The sequence below is a fragment of the Drosophila sechellia genome, chromosome 3L (genome assembly GCF_004382195.2).
Source record: "Drosophila sechellia strain sech25 chromosome 3L, ASM438219v1, whole genome shotgun sequence".
NCBI lineage: Eukaryota > Metazoa > Arthropoda > Insecta > Diptera > Drosophilidae > Drosophila > Drosophila sechellia.
In genome coordinates this window covers 18337506-18357386 of record NC_045951.1, presented here as the reverse complement: position 1 = coordinate 18357386, position 19881 = coordinate 18337506, and the positions used below count along the sequence as shown (strand labels likewise).

The window sequence follows — 19881 nt, the reverse complement described above, 5'->3', positions numbered from 1 at the left end:
GTTAGGTTGCAAGCTAAGTCCGAAAAAACCATAGATTCTGAAATTGATAAATTTAATTTAACGGAAAATGAAAAAGTTTTGGTGAAAATGCTTCTAAAGAAAAAAAAGGGCACAAATACAAGGTGGAATGATGACGAAAAATTGTTTGCTCAGAGCATATATGACAAGTCACCTTCGACATATATATTTTTAAGAGACTCGCTTAAATTGAATTTTCCCAGTCCATCATCTTTGCAAAAGTGGAACAGCATCAAAAAATTACAGCCGGTCGACAGCGAATGTTTGTACTCCGAAGAAACTATTAAAGAAATGAATGCATCTGATACAGAGAGTATATTAGCTTGTGATGAAGTCGACATGAAGGTCATATAAATATAGGACCCCATTACAATTGTAATGGCCTCCCCGTGGTGTTCCCTGAGTACCGATTATTACATATTTTACACATAATTAATTATAAGCATTAATATAAATATGTAACCGGTAGCTTCTGTGAGCGGTGATTTTAAATTTAAAAAACTTTAAAATTATAATAGTCAGTGCGTGAATTTTTAATTATTATTTTATTTCATCATATTGCTACGAAATTGGCCAAAACTCCAAACATGTAAATTCGTTTCTTCGATCAGAATTGATTTCGGCCCGAAAATCGTCTTCTAGCACAAGTATACACACATATACACGTTCTCGTCTTTTGTTTTTACTCACACAAGCAGCAAATTCTATTTTTAGATTTTTTTTTACGCTCTCTGGTAAGCGAGGGGAAAGAGGGCAATTTTGCCCGTCACCAAACCAATGTATGGCCGTTACGCATCTTGTTATACTAGTGTCTTTGATCCAACCATGGCGACCGAAACTACAAAAATGGTTAGTTTGATTTTGAGACCGCGGTGAAATTTAAATTTCGAATAATTAATTTTTTTAATTTAATTTCGCATTACCACCAGCTGAATAATGGGTATCTTGTCATTTTTATTGGCACCACTATTATGTAAAACGCCACCTATCGGCAACCCGCAGAACTTGATCAGTTCTTCCTAAGTTCACAACCCAAGATACGATGCTCGGTTTCATGTCAACTTACGCCGAAGTAAAAATGTGCTGGCGAATTTAAACGAGGCGAAACTATTAATTTACGACATTACTTACACTTATAAACAATATATATACAGTAATTAACAATTGCGGATTACACAGATGTGCTATTTGTGTTACGATAGAATGTTTACAGTAGAAAATTGGGTGTGAGGCTTTTAAAGTTGTCTATAAGTTTTGAATTCGTGTAGCTGGAAATATGTATGTGATTGGATGCAATCGTCTATGATGTAGGAAATTAACTTGGTTTCAATATTGCAAAAACAGCATTGGCTGACTGGCGCTCATTTTTATCAAATATGAATAATTTTTCTCTTTCAAGAGTGATGAATTGTGGAGTTATATTAAACAGCATCCCACTCACTCACCTCCTCCGCGTCCACGTATACTGATCACCATATCCACCATGTGGACTGATGAACAAAGGCAGCATATGCTTTTTAAACAGCGAGCTGCAGGACCTGTCTGTGATCGGTAAGTTCTCTATAAACCTGTCCTGCAATTGACCTTTTTATTTCTCAAATTCTCAAAATCTAGTTTTGACATATTACGCTGAAGCATGCTGGCAGCACGGACCATATCCAGATATGTGCAGGAATTTGGTGGCTCGCCCGTGACCGCCACATATGAGGCACTGGCGACTGAAAACAGCAGGCAAATTTGGAACTTTTGAACCTGGCCCTTTAGAGGATAATTGCAACACCACGGTTTTCGCAATCATTGCCGACGACGGGAGCTCCAGCATCTGCATCCTCATCTGCATCTGATGTCCCCCTGCTCTATTCCTATCGTGAAGCTCTTCGGCCAGACGTACACACGGCAGAACTTTAAAGTTGCACTGCCATCAGCCCAAGAAAGCGGAAGATAAAAATATCTAGCAGAAACACGCTTAATGCCATCGAAAATTTCGATTCGAGAGAAGTGAGAAATTAAGAGAAAAATAAGGCAACTATGTAAAAAATACAAGCCTATATCATTTTTAAAGTCAGTATTTTAAAACGGTAACACCAAGAGCCTATTTCCTATCGATATCGAACTGTTCCCGTTTTGTTTTGTATTCTTTATTTTTAAAAACATTCAAATTATTCAAAATAACGAAATTTTTAAAAAGAAATAATTATTTTTTCACATTCTGGAGAGAGAAGTGAAAAAAGGCAAAGTAGGACAGACAAAACTGGAGGAGCTAGATACCCTGGAAAGACATTTAAAATTCGTTCGAAATTAGATACATATAGATACATACAGATAACAAAATAAAATAAAATAAATCAAAACATTTTTAAAAGTGTGGTCGTTGCATTATTCCGCGTTACTTAAAACTGCATTCTTTAACTTCCATACGGAGGACTGCTGTGGTCGTTTTGAATTAGGAATTCAGTGTCTAGGGTCGATGGAAACCCAAAACTTCAATATGGTCCTCCTAATAGATAAGGTATAACCAATACCATATACATTAAGGCATATACATTATAGCCAGATCTCCTTGTCCTGGCAGATCACCGGAACCCACTTCTCATTAGTGAAAGTGACAGGTTAGATCAAATTTTTAAGCTATTTATGAACTTTGATATAAACAAAAATCTAATTTCGGGCAGCCGCAAAACGACATTTGGATGTGGAAGCTGAAGGGACATCAACATCAACGAGGTGAAACACACACTGTTTGCCAGCTGAGTGTTCCGTTTTGAATTTTGGGAAAAGACTTTTCATACTTACAATTTAAAATTAACAAAATGTACATAAGTCCCTTTGCTAATGCTAAATTAAACTTTGATAAGCCTGTATTAACAATATAATCGAACTTTAATGAAAAGCCCAGTTAAGCCGGTCTCAAGAATGCATTAGCAATTGCACGGAGAGTCAAAGAGACTAATGGAACTACAGTGCATATTCAAGCAACATTTAATTTAATTTTAAGGTTAGAGTATGTATATATAGCGTTGTTTTACATTTGACAAACGTAAGATACATTTCAATTACATGCAGAGCACACCTAAAATTGTTTGAAAAGGGTTTTTTCCTGTTTACACTGACTGCCGGTTAAAATTACATAGGTCAAAGTATTTTCATGGCTTAAATAAAAAACATTTTTAAAAATATTAATATAGAAATATTAAAATAACCCTTCTGAATCTTTTAATTTACCATAAGGTTCCCCAAGAATAAAATACTTTAAGTGTACCAAAAAAATGTAGATATACCTGTGTAGAATATAGTCCACCATACGCCTACAAAGAAGCATGCACAGAAAAACAAGTTTAAATGCGTCTCTTAGCGTATTAAAGTATTTGTATTTGCCCACAGACAACGACAACTTATCAGATATTTTCCATGTCCAGGGCTTAAAAGAGAGAGAGCGAGAGAGAGAGAGAGAGGAGAACGCGAAAGAAAATCGTTTGGGTTTGGTTTTGAGTTTTGGTAGCATTCGCATATTAGTCGTCGAACGCAAAGCAACATATTCATAAAAAGTGGTCTAGCCAACGAATATATATATATGTGTTTTTTTCGACGCGGTGGTGGAAATTATGAAATAACCGCTTACGGTTGTGCTGAAAGAGAAACGGCGTGATCAATTCTTCAGATTTACCAAAAGTATCTATACCATATAGATCCAACCATGGCGACCGAAACTACAAAAATGGTAAGTTTGATTTTGAGACCGCGGTAATTACTTGTGATTAGGCAGGTGATTAGTGATTAGTGGTTTGCAGCTAGGAATTTGGGAACGTGGCGGTATTCCGTCTTTTCCGGTTAATTGCTTTTCGTTGACCTTGAGAACCTGCCTTAATGCCCGGCAAGCCCCTAGGACTTTTTATGACGAACTGTTAAGATCCGACTGAAAATCTGGTTTCGAGTTTGAGTAGCGCGTGGCAGTCGGGTTAGGTAAGAGAGTGTTATGTAAACAAAATCTAAACCCAAGTATTTTATCAATTTTAAAATGATTTTGAGACCACATGTGCTGCTATTGTGCTTCTCAGCCGGATTCTCGACTTTTGAAATATTCTCCATTCCCTAGAATAAAGATACTTATATAAATACACTTCCAATCATTTTGCTCTCTTATTGAGCAGCTTGTTTGAGTGCTCAATCTATAAAGAGTCGTCATGCTGTTTACACACCCACTTAACAACCCATGACCAGTTTCTTATTATTCTGCTGGTATGATATCTCCATTTCCCCATCTGTTATCTAACTGAAGCAGCGCACTTTTGTGCAAATCTTCGGAAGTGACACCGCTTTCTTCCCCCACATTCCCCCCATACATTTGTATGTATTATATGTATGCATTATCTCTCTCGTGTGTGGACAACCACCTGACCGAAAAACTGAATGACGACACCGAAAGATAATAATATGTACAATATTATTCAGATTCAGCAAAATATTTAGCGTGCCCCAGGTTTCTCAAGGCAATTAGTGGAAAGGCTTAAAAACGCTTAACTTTTTTAAGAACCCGCCACAATTCGTCTTTTTATTGAAGAGCAAATTAAAAAACGTGTGATAAGGTTGATTCTGGAATTTCCAGAAGCCAGAGGATAGCAAACAGACTTTATGGAACCTAGAAATTTCAGTGAATATTTAGACAGAAGCTGCTTGAAATGATCAGGCGAGGGATTTCGTTGTAGATTTATAGATATATAATCTGTAAAGCGTATTATTAATAGGTATTATTCACTATTTATTGTTGCCACCTCTATCTGATTGATACATCCAGCGTAAATCAAATATTTAAACCCTATTTCGTTAATGAATGAACATGAAGTAGATAAAGCTGATAAATTGATTAGGCGTTTGTGAAACAAAATGTGTACCAAATGTCAACCCATTTTTCTAAGCAGAGAGTCCAACGATCATTTGAGTACTAAGTATTTGAAGTTCAAATTCCAAAAGCAGATGAATGTCTGCATTAGAATGCAAAGTACTTTACGGGTATTTTTAGAATCGCCCAGCACTTTGGCTCTCGAACGAATGTTTACTCACATTTTGGCTTATAATCTCCATATTACCTTGAGGAAATACATCTTTTTTGTGGGCCCGCCCCCACACGTGACATGGAATGACGCAAAAGGCAAAACAATTGCAGACGCAGATCTGAAATGTTTATTTCGACATATTCTTTAGTATAATACGCGCAAAATGTATCTGAACTTTGCATGGGAATTAATTTCGCGGCATTACCTAATGGGATAAATGAAAATGATTCTCATTTGACATTATTTATTTGATTATGTTCCAAAGTGATTAAATGTGGGTCAAACTCAATCTATGAACCTTGATATTCGGTTTGTTTTGTTTGGCCAACAAAAAACAAGTTGCAAAAATCTTGAGCTGAAATTTATTGACCGGTGCTAAACTGGTTTTGCTTTTCGAGTACATGGGGTTTCCTAAGTGAGAGCCTCTAGAGAAGATCTGTTTAAAGTTTCAACTTCAACTTGCACGCTTCTCGTTTGAGTGGCCAAAAAAGTATTGATCGAACTCGCTTGGAAGCGGCTTGAAATCCTGAATTCTTACGATGTATTAGCAGGTAGGGAATTTTTACAACAAAGCAGATGAATAACTTAGCCCTTTTGTAAGTTAATTGCCAGAAAGTACAAATAACTAACAACTGTTTCAATAAAATGCAGTGCGAGTTGTTTAAGAACACTGTTTGCCAATAAAAAGGGGTATTTACATTATTTTCAGTAAATTTTTTAGGATTTATGTGTGTGTTTTTTTGTAATATACACATATGTACATATATTTTACTTAACTTCGTCTACACTAATTTATTCGTTGCATTTCATTGTCGCCTTCCGTTCGGTTCAATTAAATTACAGCTCAATGCAATAAAATGATCTCACTTGATCAATTCGCTGCGAAAAAACTTTCCACATATGTATATACATTCATATACATTCATGATTCATGTGAATATTTTCTTGCTTAAACAGCAAGATCAAAGAAAATAATCTGTTGTCAAGCACGGCGCTTGCCTGTGATACAATTATCTCCTCTCTGGCGAAATTTAATATGGGTGAAATTTGTACTGGCAAGTTGCTTAAAGTTGTCGTATTGATTCGAATCGTCCTCGTTCTCAATTGAATCGATCCAATCAACAATTTATGGTCAGTTCCTATGCGACTTTGAAATTTGTTCGTATTGATTTTTACAAAGTGTGTTGGTCAGCAATTATTTCTATATCATAGTCTACAATTCGCGGTGGTTAAACTGTTTTAACAGTGGTGTGCTTAAATAAATTACTTATGTTTCTCTAATTTTGTTATTATTGTATCTATGCGAAATAGTATTTTCAAGTCAATCTATTTTCCCAGTATATTGAATTTTTAGGGAATTCCTTGACAACACCTATTTGAATTTTAAGTTGGAATTCTAAAAATAGAATTTATTTCACCACCTGCAATGATTAAAGAACGTCAAAGTATCTCAACCACTATCTTAACCAGGCACGCTTATTTTTAACAGTTCTTACTGGAAAACCACCCATAGACCATGCCAAATGCAGATGATACAACATTTACACGCGGCATGCACAGGAAAAGCTTCAAGTCCATTCCATGGCAGCAATCGATGACGATGACAGTGGCAACCACTTGTCACATTCATATCTTTTGCACTTGATGTAAGCAACTAAAACTTGAACAGGCAAACGAGTTTCACCCCGAGGTTGGCTTGACGACTTGTCGAGTGGTTCCAGTGGATTCTGGACCTCTTGCCCACTTTCACCCAGTGAGTGCATGTCCCCCGCCATCGAGAAAGTTGCACTTCAATTACCCAGTTTACATGGGCCTTAACACATTAAAGCCTAAACGGTGTAGAAGATATCCCTGATGCTTGAGTCATTATATTAATATGGAAAATTAATGATTAAATTTAATTGAAGTAAAGTATGACTGAGCACAAGGTTCGATCCTTTTTTACCTATTGTACACTTTCTTGCTTAGTTCCTAATTGTTTAGCTTTGTCTAGTTAGCAGCGCAAAATTAAAGTATTGGAATTGAGGTCATTAAAGACCTACATATGTGTATATCAACATAAACATGAACTTAAACACTGATGATACCATTAAGTACTAATTAAGGGCATTAATTTATGTACATATTTTCTCAGAAATAAATGATTTAGTAGAATAAATCATGGCATAGTCTTTCTGATCAGCCACAGGTGGTCTACCGTTATTATCTTCAGGTGTCGCCTGGCTAACGTGGCTGAAATATGTAACAGGTTGCCAGCTTGGTCTAAATGGCACAGCAGTAAATGGAAAAAGAAAGTGCTCTATTGAAATAACGAGCTGCACTTAATTGATTACGCCAAGCGAATTTGAATTACCATATTCCTTAAGATTTTTTAAGTTAATTTCTTAATGTCCACCGTCCAGGTCCCTTCCGCTGGGCACCACACTTGAGCTTAATGTGCTTGAAATAGTGTGTTGATACCGATACCGGACGCGGATTTCAAAGTGCTGTCCGCCAACTCTTTGACCATAAGCCCAATATGTCTGCGCGCCTCAAGAGGCGTAAATTTGTTACAATTGAAATTGAATTATCAATGTCGCGGAATATTTTAGCGCTAATAAGAAAGTGTTACCAGATTCGGAAAAGCATAAGAACGCAATTTTCGTGGAATGGTTGATCTGTCTTTGTGTCCATGCATTTATTTTTGTGTTTGTATTGTATGTAACAACAACATGCAAGTGTGTGGAGCGATTTAATAACAGTGCACAGCACAGCACTAACAGCTATTTTTTTGGCTTGATTTTTCGCACTACTTTTCATTCTAATTTTCGTGAAGAAGAAGAAACTGCTTCTTATTCCAAATATGAGAAGCCGAGCGAAACTTCCAATTGGAATATTACAATATTACTGAGAGAGAAAATAAAGAGAACTTAAAACCATAACATAACTGCACCACACAACTAAGATCTGCGTTTCCCATTGATTACTCATTTATCCAATATATTTAACTTTATGGGTCAACGATGTGACGCTGTGGAGTAATAATCACACAGTTACTGCATTAGAACTCTATATTTATATAAGAGAATAAAAGTCAACAAATATTAAAACTATTCAAAAATTAAGCTTACAGATCAGCTTCGATCAGCTTAGTGCCTGTATTAGTGAAAATCAAAATACATTTATTTAAAACCTACAACTGTTAATCACGTTAATTAGTGATTTAATGCATATTTAAATTTTAAGGATACATTAAGTAAGCTGCCTAATATATTAATAAGCGCGCTTAAGCCAAACTCTGCTTAAAAGCTGGCTTCTTTTTTCCATTAACTGAATTTTGGATAAGTCCCAGCTTAAGTCTAAAATGACAAAGATATCTCAGACAAATTACACTTTAAGCTTAGCTTAAATCGCTGATCTATGAATAACTATGAAGCAACCCCCCATAGACCATCAAAAAAAAGGTTTCAGTAATTGGAAAATTCTGAGCCAAACCAATTTTCTCTGAGTGTTCCTAAGCCTATCTTACGACGACCGGCAGGCTTACGGTGCCACCACTAGCCGCACAAAAACGTTCTGCTCTTCTCCCGCTCTCGCGCGCTCCCACACACATGTGTGCAGCGGACCCTACACCTACGTCGCGGCACACCAACACACAGAACGCGGGCGGTTGAAGCGGCAGAGCTATCGCCAAGTAAATTCAGTCGCGCATTTCACCGTTTCCGAATCGGACGAACCGGGCGTGTTTGCTCTCCTACTGCTTTCGAGATCGGAGTCCCGATAAGGATATAACTACAACCTGAAGAGGAATCCAAGGCTCCTCCTGCCCATAGTTTTGAAAAGTAAATAAAGTACTTGTTATCAACTGGGAAACGGAGATACGTAGTTTCGAATTGCCTATGTAAGGCAGCCAAACGGATACCACTGAACAATCGCCATGTGCGTCGTCCCTTCTCGTTTCATACATCGTGCGATAAAAATACCGCGTTGCTTTTTGTGTTTATTTAAAAATTTTGGTTAGGAAGTGAACACACGAACTCGTGACGTTTGCATTTTCACAACAACAAAAATAGCAAAACATAGCAGAAGAACCCCAGGAGAAACAGAAACAGAAACCGTTGACCGAGTGCCAGTGTGAAGGTCTAGGCACAAAGAACCGCTCCCAAGAATCTCTTGGGAGTGGGAGGCTCTTTACAATGACAACATTGCACCAAAGATGGGCTCTCTCTCTAAAATGCATTTCATACCAATATTTACTTTTCCGCTGAGCACTGGCAACTGGTTCTTTGTTCCAACGGACTTATCGATCCTCCGTTCCATTTGCTCTTCTTCGCGATCCAAGTGCACCTGATGCAGTACAGTTCTTATTCGATAAGTCACACTTCAATATCGATTTTGGTGGATTAACAAAATTTAATAAGTTTTAATCTATCTTAGAAGAGATATTGCTTAAAGCGATTACTCAATATTTGTGGAATACATTTTCAAAAATAATACTTTCCAATTTTGAGGTTTTAAAACGTGTTACTTCAAGTAACAAATAATGCCACTTTTTAAAGAAATTCCTAAATTTTTGTGCATATGTATGTTTGTAGAGCACTAGTGCGCTTCCTGTTCTATTTTTATTGAACTGACGCAGCATTTTCCATCTAAAGTTTTCCAAAATAATGTTTACAATTTGTTCATGTATTTATTTGTCTTTAAACGTGCAAAAGTTTACTGTTTCGTTAGTGAAAGTTCTGTATTTCATCTATACTCTTCTGTAAAAGTAATATTCCATTTTCTTGTGATTAAAAATAATCGTTTTCAAGTTCCATTGTAGACTAAACCAATTGCATTTAATAAGAATTAGCCTAAAAATATTGTTAAACTTTACAAGTTTAACCATAAAAAAGCTCAAACTCGTATATATTAATTGGTATATAAATCATATGAATAATATCAGTCGACAACCCAATCATTTACAAGTACCAAACGAATACGAGTTTTTAATTGCAGTTCATTGGCAACAATTCATTTTCGGTTAGTTTTGGACGTGTTTTATAAATTGCTGTAGGATCATGCTATTGTATAATGCATCATGATTTTCGATCAGATCATTTCTTATCAATAGAGTAACACGCATTCCTCTAATCAATGGGATTTCGGATAGACCGCATGCCACATGTCTGGCTAGCATTGAATTTTATACATTCATACATACGAGTATGTATCAGGTGACACCATTTATATAATATATATAAATACTTTTCCTCAATGCATCTGATTTACTAGCTATATAAATAAGTGCCAGTGTTTTTAAATTTGCGGTGAAGCATTTAACTTTATGGTTTTATTTGTGAAACCATAGCAGCTGTTTTCTTCCAAATTGTGCGAACTGTGCAATTATTTATTGTATAAACAATCTTAGCAGCTGTCATTACATAATAATTAATTTTTTGTACATATCTCAAGTTTTATTTTTACTCAGAACTTTACAAATCAAAGTTGTCTTATCTCCCAGTGCGGTTTGAAGGCCTAGAGTTCTCGATAAGGAAATGAAATTACACAAAAGATAGTAAAACAATTTTATAGAATAAAAATTAGTTTGACACTTACAAACCAGTTGGTCCAGTTTTCAAACCTACATAACTAATCAGGTGAACTTGAACAAAACACTGCACGTATTTACCTGTTGCACTTTTCAAATAAACGGCAATGTTTCATGTTTAAATTGATGTTAAATGCTGGGCAAATTTAATTCCATACTTATCTAATATGTTCTGCGCTTCTATATACTCAAAACAAATTAAAATAGCCAAGTGCTAATATTTGTTGGATTGGATAATTCGCTAAACGAATCATTAAAGTCAACCGAGGCGAAATTCACACCATTTTTGTTGGGCGTGTGAGATAACGTGATTTTTGTTTCTGTTCATTAATTCACACCTAGTAAGCGGCGTAATCAAATAACCACTGATATATCAATAAGTTATAAAAGTTGACGTAGAATGGGGTTTCTGTATGAAGATAAACGATATCTGAAAAAAGATGTTGTATGTGGTCATTGAACGCGAGGACAAAACACAAATACTTTGCGATTAGCTTGTTTTGGGTGGAACTTTTCTGAAACTATATAATCTGTCAAACATTTACCGAGTTTTGTTTGGTTATCTCTCCATTTCTTTTGGTTATTTATTTACATGACAGTTGCTTATGAGTCTTCATTCTATTAAAGAACAGAATGAATATTATACCCCCATTAATTAATATGGCCCATGTCTCTGTTTCAGGAACTACTAGACAGTTAAGTATGCTAATTTGTCTATCTTCTTTGTTTTGGTTTCACTTTTGTTGACAATGTCAATGTCAAGTTCAAAGTTCTACAGCCGATGGGGCACTGCTGACATACTAATTGTTAGAACAATTATTTTAACAACAGCTCGACCAACTGGTCTGTCCATATTTGGTTTACACACAATGAAGCCACGTTAGTAAATATAATGGGAAATCAGAAAATGTGCCTGTTGCGATAACCAGGGTTATTTATAATTAATATGCCGGTCATTTGTTGGGGAAGTAAAACCGCATGAAGGTGAAAAGTTGAATGAATTTCCAGAGATTCATTCGCTGAATTTCAATTATGTGGTTTGTTGCAGTGCATCAAGATCCGACTCACTGTCCCTTTCTATTGGAATTTATTAAGAGATTTGTGTGTTGCCACAGACCACAAATTGGTTCTGAAATTGCGTTAAAAATAACTCGAAATGTGCATACAATTATCGAGGCATTTGAAAACATATTTCGCAGACCCATTCTATAGCGATAACCCGCAGCTTGACCTCATCCGAATTCGAGAACACACTCACTTGTTGCCAAGTGCCTTGGCATATGTGAATGAACTAAATGGAAAAGTGAAGCAAAAGAGCCCCATTTCCATATCAAATGTATGCGAGTGTCGTAAGGTTCACTTGAGTTATTTTAATGAGTAATCGTCGCGGGTTTTTTAGAGTACAGTACAGTACGGTACCGAAAAAAGTTAAACTAACGCTTACCAAGACTAACTTTTATTTGGTAACTGCCTTATTTAAGAGATTCCGCTTAAAAAGGTTTAAATTTAGCCATTGTATTTGTACTTTGAATCAACTTAATCGACCTGCTTAGTTAGCGCCTCCGATTAGAGTCTAAAGTAGTCATCAATGAGTATATATACCCCATATATACAGTACATATATAGCAAACACTTGAACTAGAAACTCAAATCGCTTATCAATGCTCGTCGTGGGTTTTATTGTTCTCTTATTATTTTATAATTGCGTAATGGAGAAGTAAAGCATGATTAGTACACTTATACTATAAATGCAAAAACTATGGCATTTCTCGTTTGCAGTTCACTTTGTTTTGCCTATAGCTATGTTTATTTAATTATGGCTAGCAAATTGCCAACTGTATTTCTTTTTTTAATGGACTGGTTTTTCTTATCAACAGACAGATGTATGGCAAAACTGTAAAAGTAAAAAATTAATGCGAATGTTTTGACTAACGAAGGAGCAGCAGACGGAAATTATTTGAATATTTGCTTGCCAATGAATGAATAATTTGCAAAGTGGTCTGGATAAATTAGTCACATTTTGATAAGCAAAGCATAATTTCTGTTGTTTATTATAATTGTTTAAGGAAATCTTTTTCTTACTCCCTTTATCTTTCACTATAATAACTTTAATTGCTTTAATTATAGGAGATTTCCCCAATTTTTCTCACTGCTTTTTACGCCTCAATAAATATCATTGCTCGACTTACATATAAATTTAAAAAAATGCTTAATTGATCGGTTGTTGTTTTTGTTGATGCTAATTTCATCAATCTACTGACAACTTTCCGGAAAAGACTACCTGTTACTCATCCCAATATGGTAATTTCGTAACATAAATTCACACTTAACTTCCGCATTAAAAAATGTTTTGAGGTGCACTCGAGCAAAAACTGTCCATTTACGTATTTGATATATTTAGCCCGTTTATTGATACGCTAGTTTACGCAAATACGTGAGCATTTGATGTTTAATAAACAATGTTTTTCCCCAGCTGGTTACTCATGTCCACCAGGAATGCGCCTCTCTCTCCATGACCCATTATTTCAATTAACCAGTAAACACTTTACTCCACTTATCGAAACGCCCAGAGACAGCAGTCAGCAACATCTACTATATATTCTCTGCCATAGAGCACTTCTCTATCTTCGAATATGTCGAGGGTGCCCACAGCGTCAAACAAAAGGCATTTGGAAAATTGTTTGTAAACGGGCAATTAATTTATTTACAGCGAAAACAACAATGACAATCGCCGGTGAAAAATGTTTGGTCTTTCGTTGGTGGTCCTAAGAAAATTCCACTCGATTTCGATTCCGATTGTCTTGCCAGCCCATCGGAAATTTCAATTATTTGAAAGGAAATACGTTTTCCTCTTGAAATGAAAATGGGCGGGCATTTCAGGTGTTTCGTGTGGGAGTTCCAAACTATTATTATTTGATTCCCCATATTATTTTTTGTTAGCTGACAGAATTTGAGCTCCAACAATGCTATTACACGTAATTGTGGTTTGTTGGGTTCTAATTAGATTGACACATTGCGTCTAATCCGGATTCAATCAGGCATAAAGTATTTTTATAACGCCCAGCACAGCCTGGTAAATTATAGTTTTCTTTATACGTGCCTATCTTCAGTGTTGCTTACTATTTGTTATATATATTTTATATGCTGAAACCCCTCAACCTTTTCTTTGCTCAGCAAATAACATTGTCACTCCAGTCGAGCTGAAAAATTACTCGAAAACGATGGGCGTATAAATGTATTTTGATTGCAGTATAAAGATGTAATAAATTTCAGTATTCGTATAGCTAAGAAGGCGCGTTTATATATTCAATTTTCGATTGATATTCAGTGCATCATCCGCTGACGTAGTTCCCGTTCTCAATCAGATTGTTTGCTCATTGTAGACCTAGTATACAGTTTGCAGATACGAATCTATAAGAACGTTCTACACTATTGGTTCCACTTTATCAATTTGCGCCTTTATCTATCGCTGGGTTGACGATCTTTCATCTTTCGTCTTGCTATCAGCACGGGACAAAGTGGGCGTGGCAGCCCCGGAGAAGTTGTTTTATTCAGAGTTCTGTTCGCCAGAGAATTGAAATAAAAATGCTGTTAATTGCCGAGTGGAAATATTTCTTAATTAATGACTGACTCTTGACTTGCTAAGGGTGTGAGCTCTCTAAAAATAAACACGTTTGCTTCAGGGGGATATACTCTTAGCAATGCCTTTCCAGCTTCATTTATTTGAAGATGAATTCGAAATAAAAATCTCTAATTAAAAGCATTTCATAGACTATCTGAACGTCTCCCTTTACAATGTAGCAACAATTGAGAGCGACTACGATTAAAACAATGCTAATAGATTTTAATGATGGCTTATATAGATGTTGCCGTCTAGTTTGCCATACAGATACTTTTCGATCTCGTGCCGCGCAGTGTGAAACTAAATGCCATCGTTCGTCGCCTATAAACAAAAGCAGTTCTCCAATTACGACTGGCTGAAGCACACGAACAGTCCATGAACAACAAAAGCGGTGTGCACAATATATGTATAAACAAAATTACAACAGTCGAAATAAGATCGGCAAAAAAATAAATAACAAGCCGAGATAAGCGAAGTAAAACGCTTCACAAAGGCGACAACTTGTTAAGTAAGCTAATTAATTTAATCATTTCGCATATCAGAGTCGTTAATGCTTTGGATAAATATTGAGAACGATCGTCAGTTGGAAAAAAACAGGTAAGCTTGATTTTTTGAAGTTTTTTATGGAAGAAAACTGTCCTAATTGCGTTGCCAACAATATCTCAAAAATATAAGTGATCAATACACAGTTGAAATATCAAATATACATCAAATTATAATTCTTCCAATTTAACAATGTAATGTAAATAATTATATTGTTGGTCCACTTTGATAAATCAATAAGTGTTGACAGTTTCACTTGATAGCTTACCAGGTTTTATGCTCTAAGCTGTTTGCTCAAAAAAGGGTTCAACTGGTCATTATTCATGCGATGTATCTGCGGCACGTGAGGCATCATATCTTATACAGGCAATAAAATATCATTCCCGGCGACATTTCACTTTGTGTCAGTCAATGGCCCCTTTAGAGGTTGCATGCGGCACGCCACAGATACATTTGAAACCACTCAGTCAACTTATGTATCTAAATACATGAGTAAGCCCAGCAGAGTTTTTAAATTTTGACATTGACATTGCTGTCCCTTCAATGCCGATCTATAATTAGTCTGGCTTTTATTTGGATGTATCTACAAATCCATACCAAAATGTAGTCAATGGGCTTGTGCGGCTGTGTTATTATGTTTGTCTGGAGCTTATTGGCCTGATTGATTGTGGGCTCCATGGTGATAAGGGGCTTTGCAGGAATCAGTGATTAGGACGTGCCTCCTAACCCAGAACGTGAGGAGCGCTCCACTCACATGTGTTTCATTCTTGTTGGTACAACTCGGGCATAGATTACCTAACGAGGGGCGAACTGGGTGCTGGGCTGCTGACGCCCATGATATGGAAAACAGGCCAACTGTCGTCATGAATATGCGCCTACGGAATATCCACTCAATATATATGTATCTGCATATATATGTAGTATATTCCACACTAGACGTTGACAAATTTTGTGACACAACTTGGGCATATTCGTTACGTTCCGTTCCATTCTATTTCACTTCCATTTTACAGTAGGTGTTTGTGTTCTCCTTGCAAAAAGAAATTATATCACGCGCCTGATTTCCATACGCTTCTTTATTTATTTACTTTGGTTTGGTTGCGATTCAAATGATTTTCAATTGGTTACGTTTGGGCTGGCACATATATTGATGGATGGCATTTTAATGAAGCGTGAAACGATGACAATCGCCGGCTGGGTTCGGTTCGGGGTTCACTTTGCTTTGGGTACGACGACTTGGCAACAAGTGGTTCGGCCTCTTAGAAGGGGCTCGTTCTGGATTCTTGAGAACTTTTAATTGATTTATTTTTATACGCTCTATTTACTCATAGATCTACACGCCACCGCCACTGGACATTAAAATGGAAATGTAAGTATTATGAAACTTTATGGTTGATCGATTAGCTGTAAGAACGGTGCATTTGATTTTATAGAAAATAGAAAAACAAATGTTAAAGACGCATGAAACAATTTAATTATCCGATGATGAATGCCTTTTCTTTTACCTTTATAAATTCGTTTTATTCAATTTAATGATCACGCATAAACTTCTAATTAATGCAATTCAAATCAACCGAAATTGTAGTGCATAATGTTCCTTTACACATTTCACTATTCCTTTCTAACTTAAGACTTTAATTTTAATTACAGTGAAATTGGTGAACAACCCCAGCCACCGGTGAAGTGCTCCAACTTCTTTTCCAACCACTGGAAGGGATTGGTTGTGTTCCTGGTGCCGCTGCTATGTCTGCCTGTTATGCTGCTGAACGAGGGCGCCGTAAGTTTAAACCTTAACCAGATATATAGTTCAACTAAACTTATATCTGAACACTTTCTTTTTCTAGGAATTTCGGTGCATGTACCTCCTTTTGGTAATGGCCATATTTTGGGTGACGGAAGCCTTGCCTCTCTATGTGACGTCCATGATACCCATCGTGGCCTTCCCTATAATGGGTATAATGGTAAGTTCATTATTTCAAATATAAATTATACACACATTCCTAACCGATTACTTTTACATTGGCATTTGTCTAGAGCTCGGATCAGACTTGCCGCTTGTACTTCAAGGATACGCTGGTGATGTTCATGGGCGGCATTATGGTCGCCCTGGCTGTGGAGTACTGTAATCTACACAAACGTCTTGCCTTGAGGGTAATCCAGATCGTGGGCTGCAGTCCCCGCAGGTGTGTATACAAATGATTTGAAAATAAGGCCGATCTGAATATTAGTTCTTTGCTTTTCCCACAGATTACACTTTGGCCTCATCATGGTCACAATGTTTTTGAGCATGTGGATTTCGAACGCCGCCTGTACTGCCATGATGTGTCCCATTATTCAAGCCGTGCTGGAGGAGCTGCAGGCTCAGGGTGTCTGCAAGATCAACCATGAGCCTCAATACCAAATCGTTGGAGGCAACAAGAAAAACAACGAGGATGAGTAAGTAACAATTTGTATATATTTGTACGTTTATAAACTTAATAAATTCGTTTTTTGTAGGCCACCATACCCCACCAAGATCACTCTGTGCTACTATCTGGGCATTGCCTACGCCTCCTCGCTGGGCGGCTGCGGAACCATCATCGGAACTGCCACCAATCTTACCTTCAAGGGCATCTACGAGTCGCGTTTCAAGAACTCCACCGAACAGATGGACTTCCCCACCTTTATGTTCTACTCGGTGCCATCTATGTTGGTCTACACCTTGCTGACATTCGTGTTCCTGCAATGGCACTTCATGGGTCTGTGGCGTCCCAAGAGCAAGGAGGCACAGGAAGTCCAGAGGGGACGAGAGGGCGCCGATGTCGCCAAAAAGGTTATCGATCAGCGCTACAAGGATCTGGGTCCCATGTCTATTCACGAGATCCAAGTGATGATTCTGTTCATTTTCATGGTTGTGATGTACTTCACCCGCAAGCCCGGCATCTTTTTAGGATGGGCCGATTTGCTGAATTCCAAGTAAGTTGATATTTAACGCGGACTATTGTTTTTCCTAGTTAAACCCGTCTTTTTTATCTTAAACAAAAGTTTCTACTCGATATACGTGCTAAATTCGCCTTTACAACATTCGAAATGCGTTAATATAAATCATATTGAATTATGAGCAATTACATCTCTATAAATCGACGTTAACTGACGAGGCGGACTAAATTATAGGAATTTTTTAAGTATTTACTGAACATTTACGGTTTTAGATGTGGAAAAACCATAAAAGTCTAGCTCTTACTCTTACTTACGTGCGAGTTATATTTTTACTTAAATTACATGCTACTTTTTCCCAGGGACATTCGTAACTCTATGCCCACTATTTTCGTCGTCGTCATGTGCTTCATGCTGCCCGCCAATTATGCTTTCCTGCGCTACTGCACCAGACGCGGTGGTCCAGTGCCCACTGGTCCCACTCCCTCGCTGATCACCTGGAAGTTCATCCAGACCAAGGTGCCATGGGGTCTGGTGTTCCTGTTGGGCGGTGGTTTCGCTTTGGCCGAAGGCAGCAAGCAGAGCGGCATGGCCAAGCTGATTGGCAATGCTCTGATTGGATTGAAGGTGCTGCCCAACTCTGTACTCTTGCTGGTGGTCATCCTGGTGGCTGTGTTCCTGACCGCCTTCAGCTCCAATGTGGCGATTGCCAACATTATTATTCCCGTTCTGGCTGAGATGGTGAGTTTAAAGCAATGCATTTTGTACGAAACGTTGTGTACTAAATGATTTTATTTCTGTTTCAGTCCCTGGCCATTGAGATCCATCCTCTGTACCTGATCCTGCCCGCTGGTCTGGCCTGCAGTATGGCCTTCCACCTGCCGGTTAGCACTCCGCCCAACGCGTTGGTTGCGGGCTATGCCAACATTAGGACGAAGGACATGGCCATTGCTGGAATCGGTCCGACCATCATTACCATCATCACCCTGTTTGTTTTCTGCCAAACCTGGGGCCTGGTCGTCTATCCGAACCTCAACTCGTTCCCCGAATGGGCTCAGATTTATGCCGCAGCAGCACTGGGAAACAAGACGCACTAGATAGTTAGTAATTAGTGTAAATAACTAACATACCCGTCACAGCGATAAAGTTGAGGAAAATTTAGGGAATTTTAAACGAAAAGTGCCTTTGCTGACAGCGAAAAAAGTGAAAAATATTGAACTATGTATACTTGCATTTCAGAGTTGCGAAAAGTTTTGATACAAAAGCATAACCTATTGTTTAGAAAAATGTGTTGAAAAAAACGTATCGCAATATACTGTTAATCGGGAATTGAACTCCTGGTCTACGCACTCAGCTAAATATTTAAATACAAATTAATGTTACTTAATTGTTGCATTTAGCATAAAAATGAAAAAGATTTGGAAAAGTTGGAACATTTTGTTCAATGGCAGCTCTGGCTTGCTAATACTTTAAATAACTAGACTGAGAGAACTTACATATTCATACATGTTTTTCAACTTGTAAAAAATTTAAATGAACAACTCACTCAATACTTCATTGCGAAACAAAATGAGCACACAAATAGCGGTAGCCTAAGCTTAAATGATACTGTGTACATTTTCAGATGATTTATGTTTTATATAGTTTGTAAAAAATATTAAATAATAAAAAGCTCAAACGACAATAATCCTATACGTTTGTTTATTTCAATAACTTATTTTGCTTAATGTTCAAAGCGTGCCATTCTTTTCGTATAACGATAGCTCTCATTAATCGATAACTTGCTTTGCTAGGGATGCGCGATTCACTGAAAAGGTTTGAGGCTCACTGGCACAGTTTTACATCTACTGGAAACTTGTTGCTGAAATTTAAATTCATAAAATAAAATACATATTTTTACAAATTTACGGGGAAATAAAACACAGTGCGGTTAGGAGATGAAGGTATTATAAATTTAATTATAAAAAGTATTAAATTTATGTATATTTCATAGGAGATTCTAGCTTAGAACAAATTTGATTCAGATTAAGTTTAAGCCTGTACAAAAATGATTGCTTAAAAAAAAGGTATTTATTTATTAGGGTACCGAAGTCATTCAAGAAACATTTAATGAATATTAAGATCCCGTTACAAGGGACCTAAAAAGATAAAGAGAGAATCAC

At 37.0% G+C, this 19881-nt stretch overlaps 1 protein-coding gene across 4 annotated transcripts; it reads left to right on the top strand.

Moving 5' to 3' along the window:
* Positions 1-3544: 3544 nt before the first annotated feature.
* Positions 3545-19411, top strand: LOC6618348 (protein I'm not dead yet). Of its 4 annotated transcripts, none has more exons than XM_002042584.2 (9): positions 3545-3736; positions 16135-16172; positions 16454-16580; positions 16648-16764; positions 16838-16986; positions 17051-17239; positions 17300-17758; positions 18082-18460; positions 18526-18816. In XM_002042584.2, exons 1-9 carry the CDS (start codon positions 3713-3715, stop codon positions 18814-18816), a joined length of 1773 nt encoding a protein of 590 aa, XP_002042620.1. In that variant the 5' UTR covers positions 3545-3712. The 4 variants fall into 4 exon arrangements, with proteins under 4 accessions (XP_002042620.1, XP_032575707.1, XP_032575708.1 ...); XM_032719816.1 differs by lacking the exon at positions 3545-3736 and adding an exon at positions 8757-8890; XM_032719817.1 differs by lacking the exon at positions 3545-3736 and adding an exon at positions 14842-14857.
* The last annotated feature ends 470 nt before the right edge of the window (positions 19412-19881 follow it).

Excerpts from the sequence above, each read along its gene's own strand:
- LOC6618348 (XM_002042584.2), top strand. The coding sequence starts at position 3,713 with ATGGCGACCGAAACTACAAAAATG. Across the intron at positions 16,173-16,453 it reads CTGGACATTAAAATGGAAAT|TGAAATTGGTGAACAACCCC; the intron begins GTAAGTATTATG and ends TTTTAATTACAG. Across the intron at positions 16,765-16,837 it reads TCCCTATAATGGGTATAATG|AGCTCGGATCAGACTTGCCG; the intron begins GTAAGTTCATTA and ends GCATTTGTCTAG.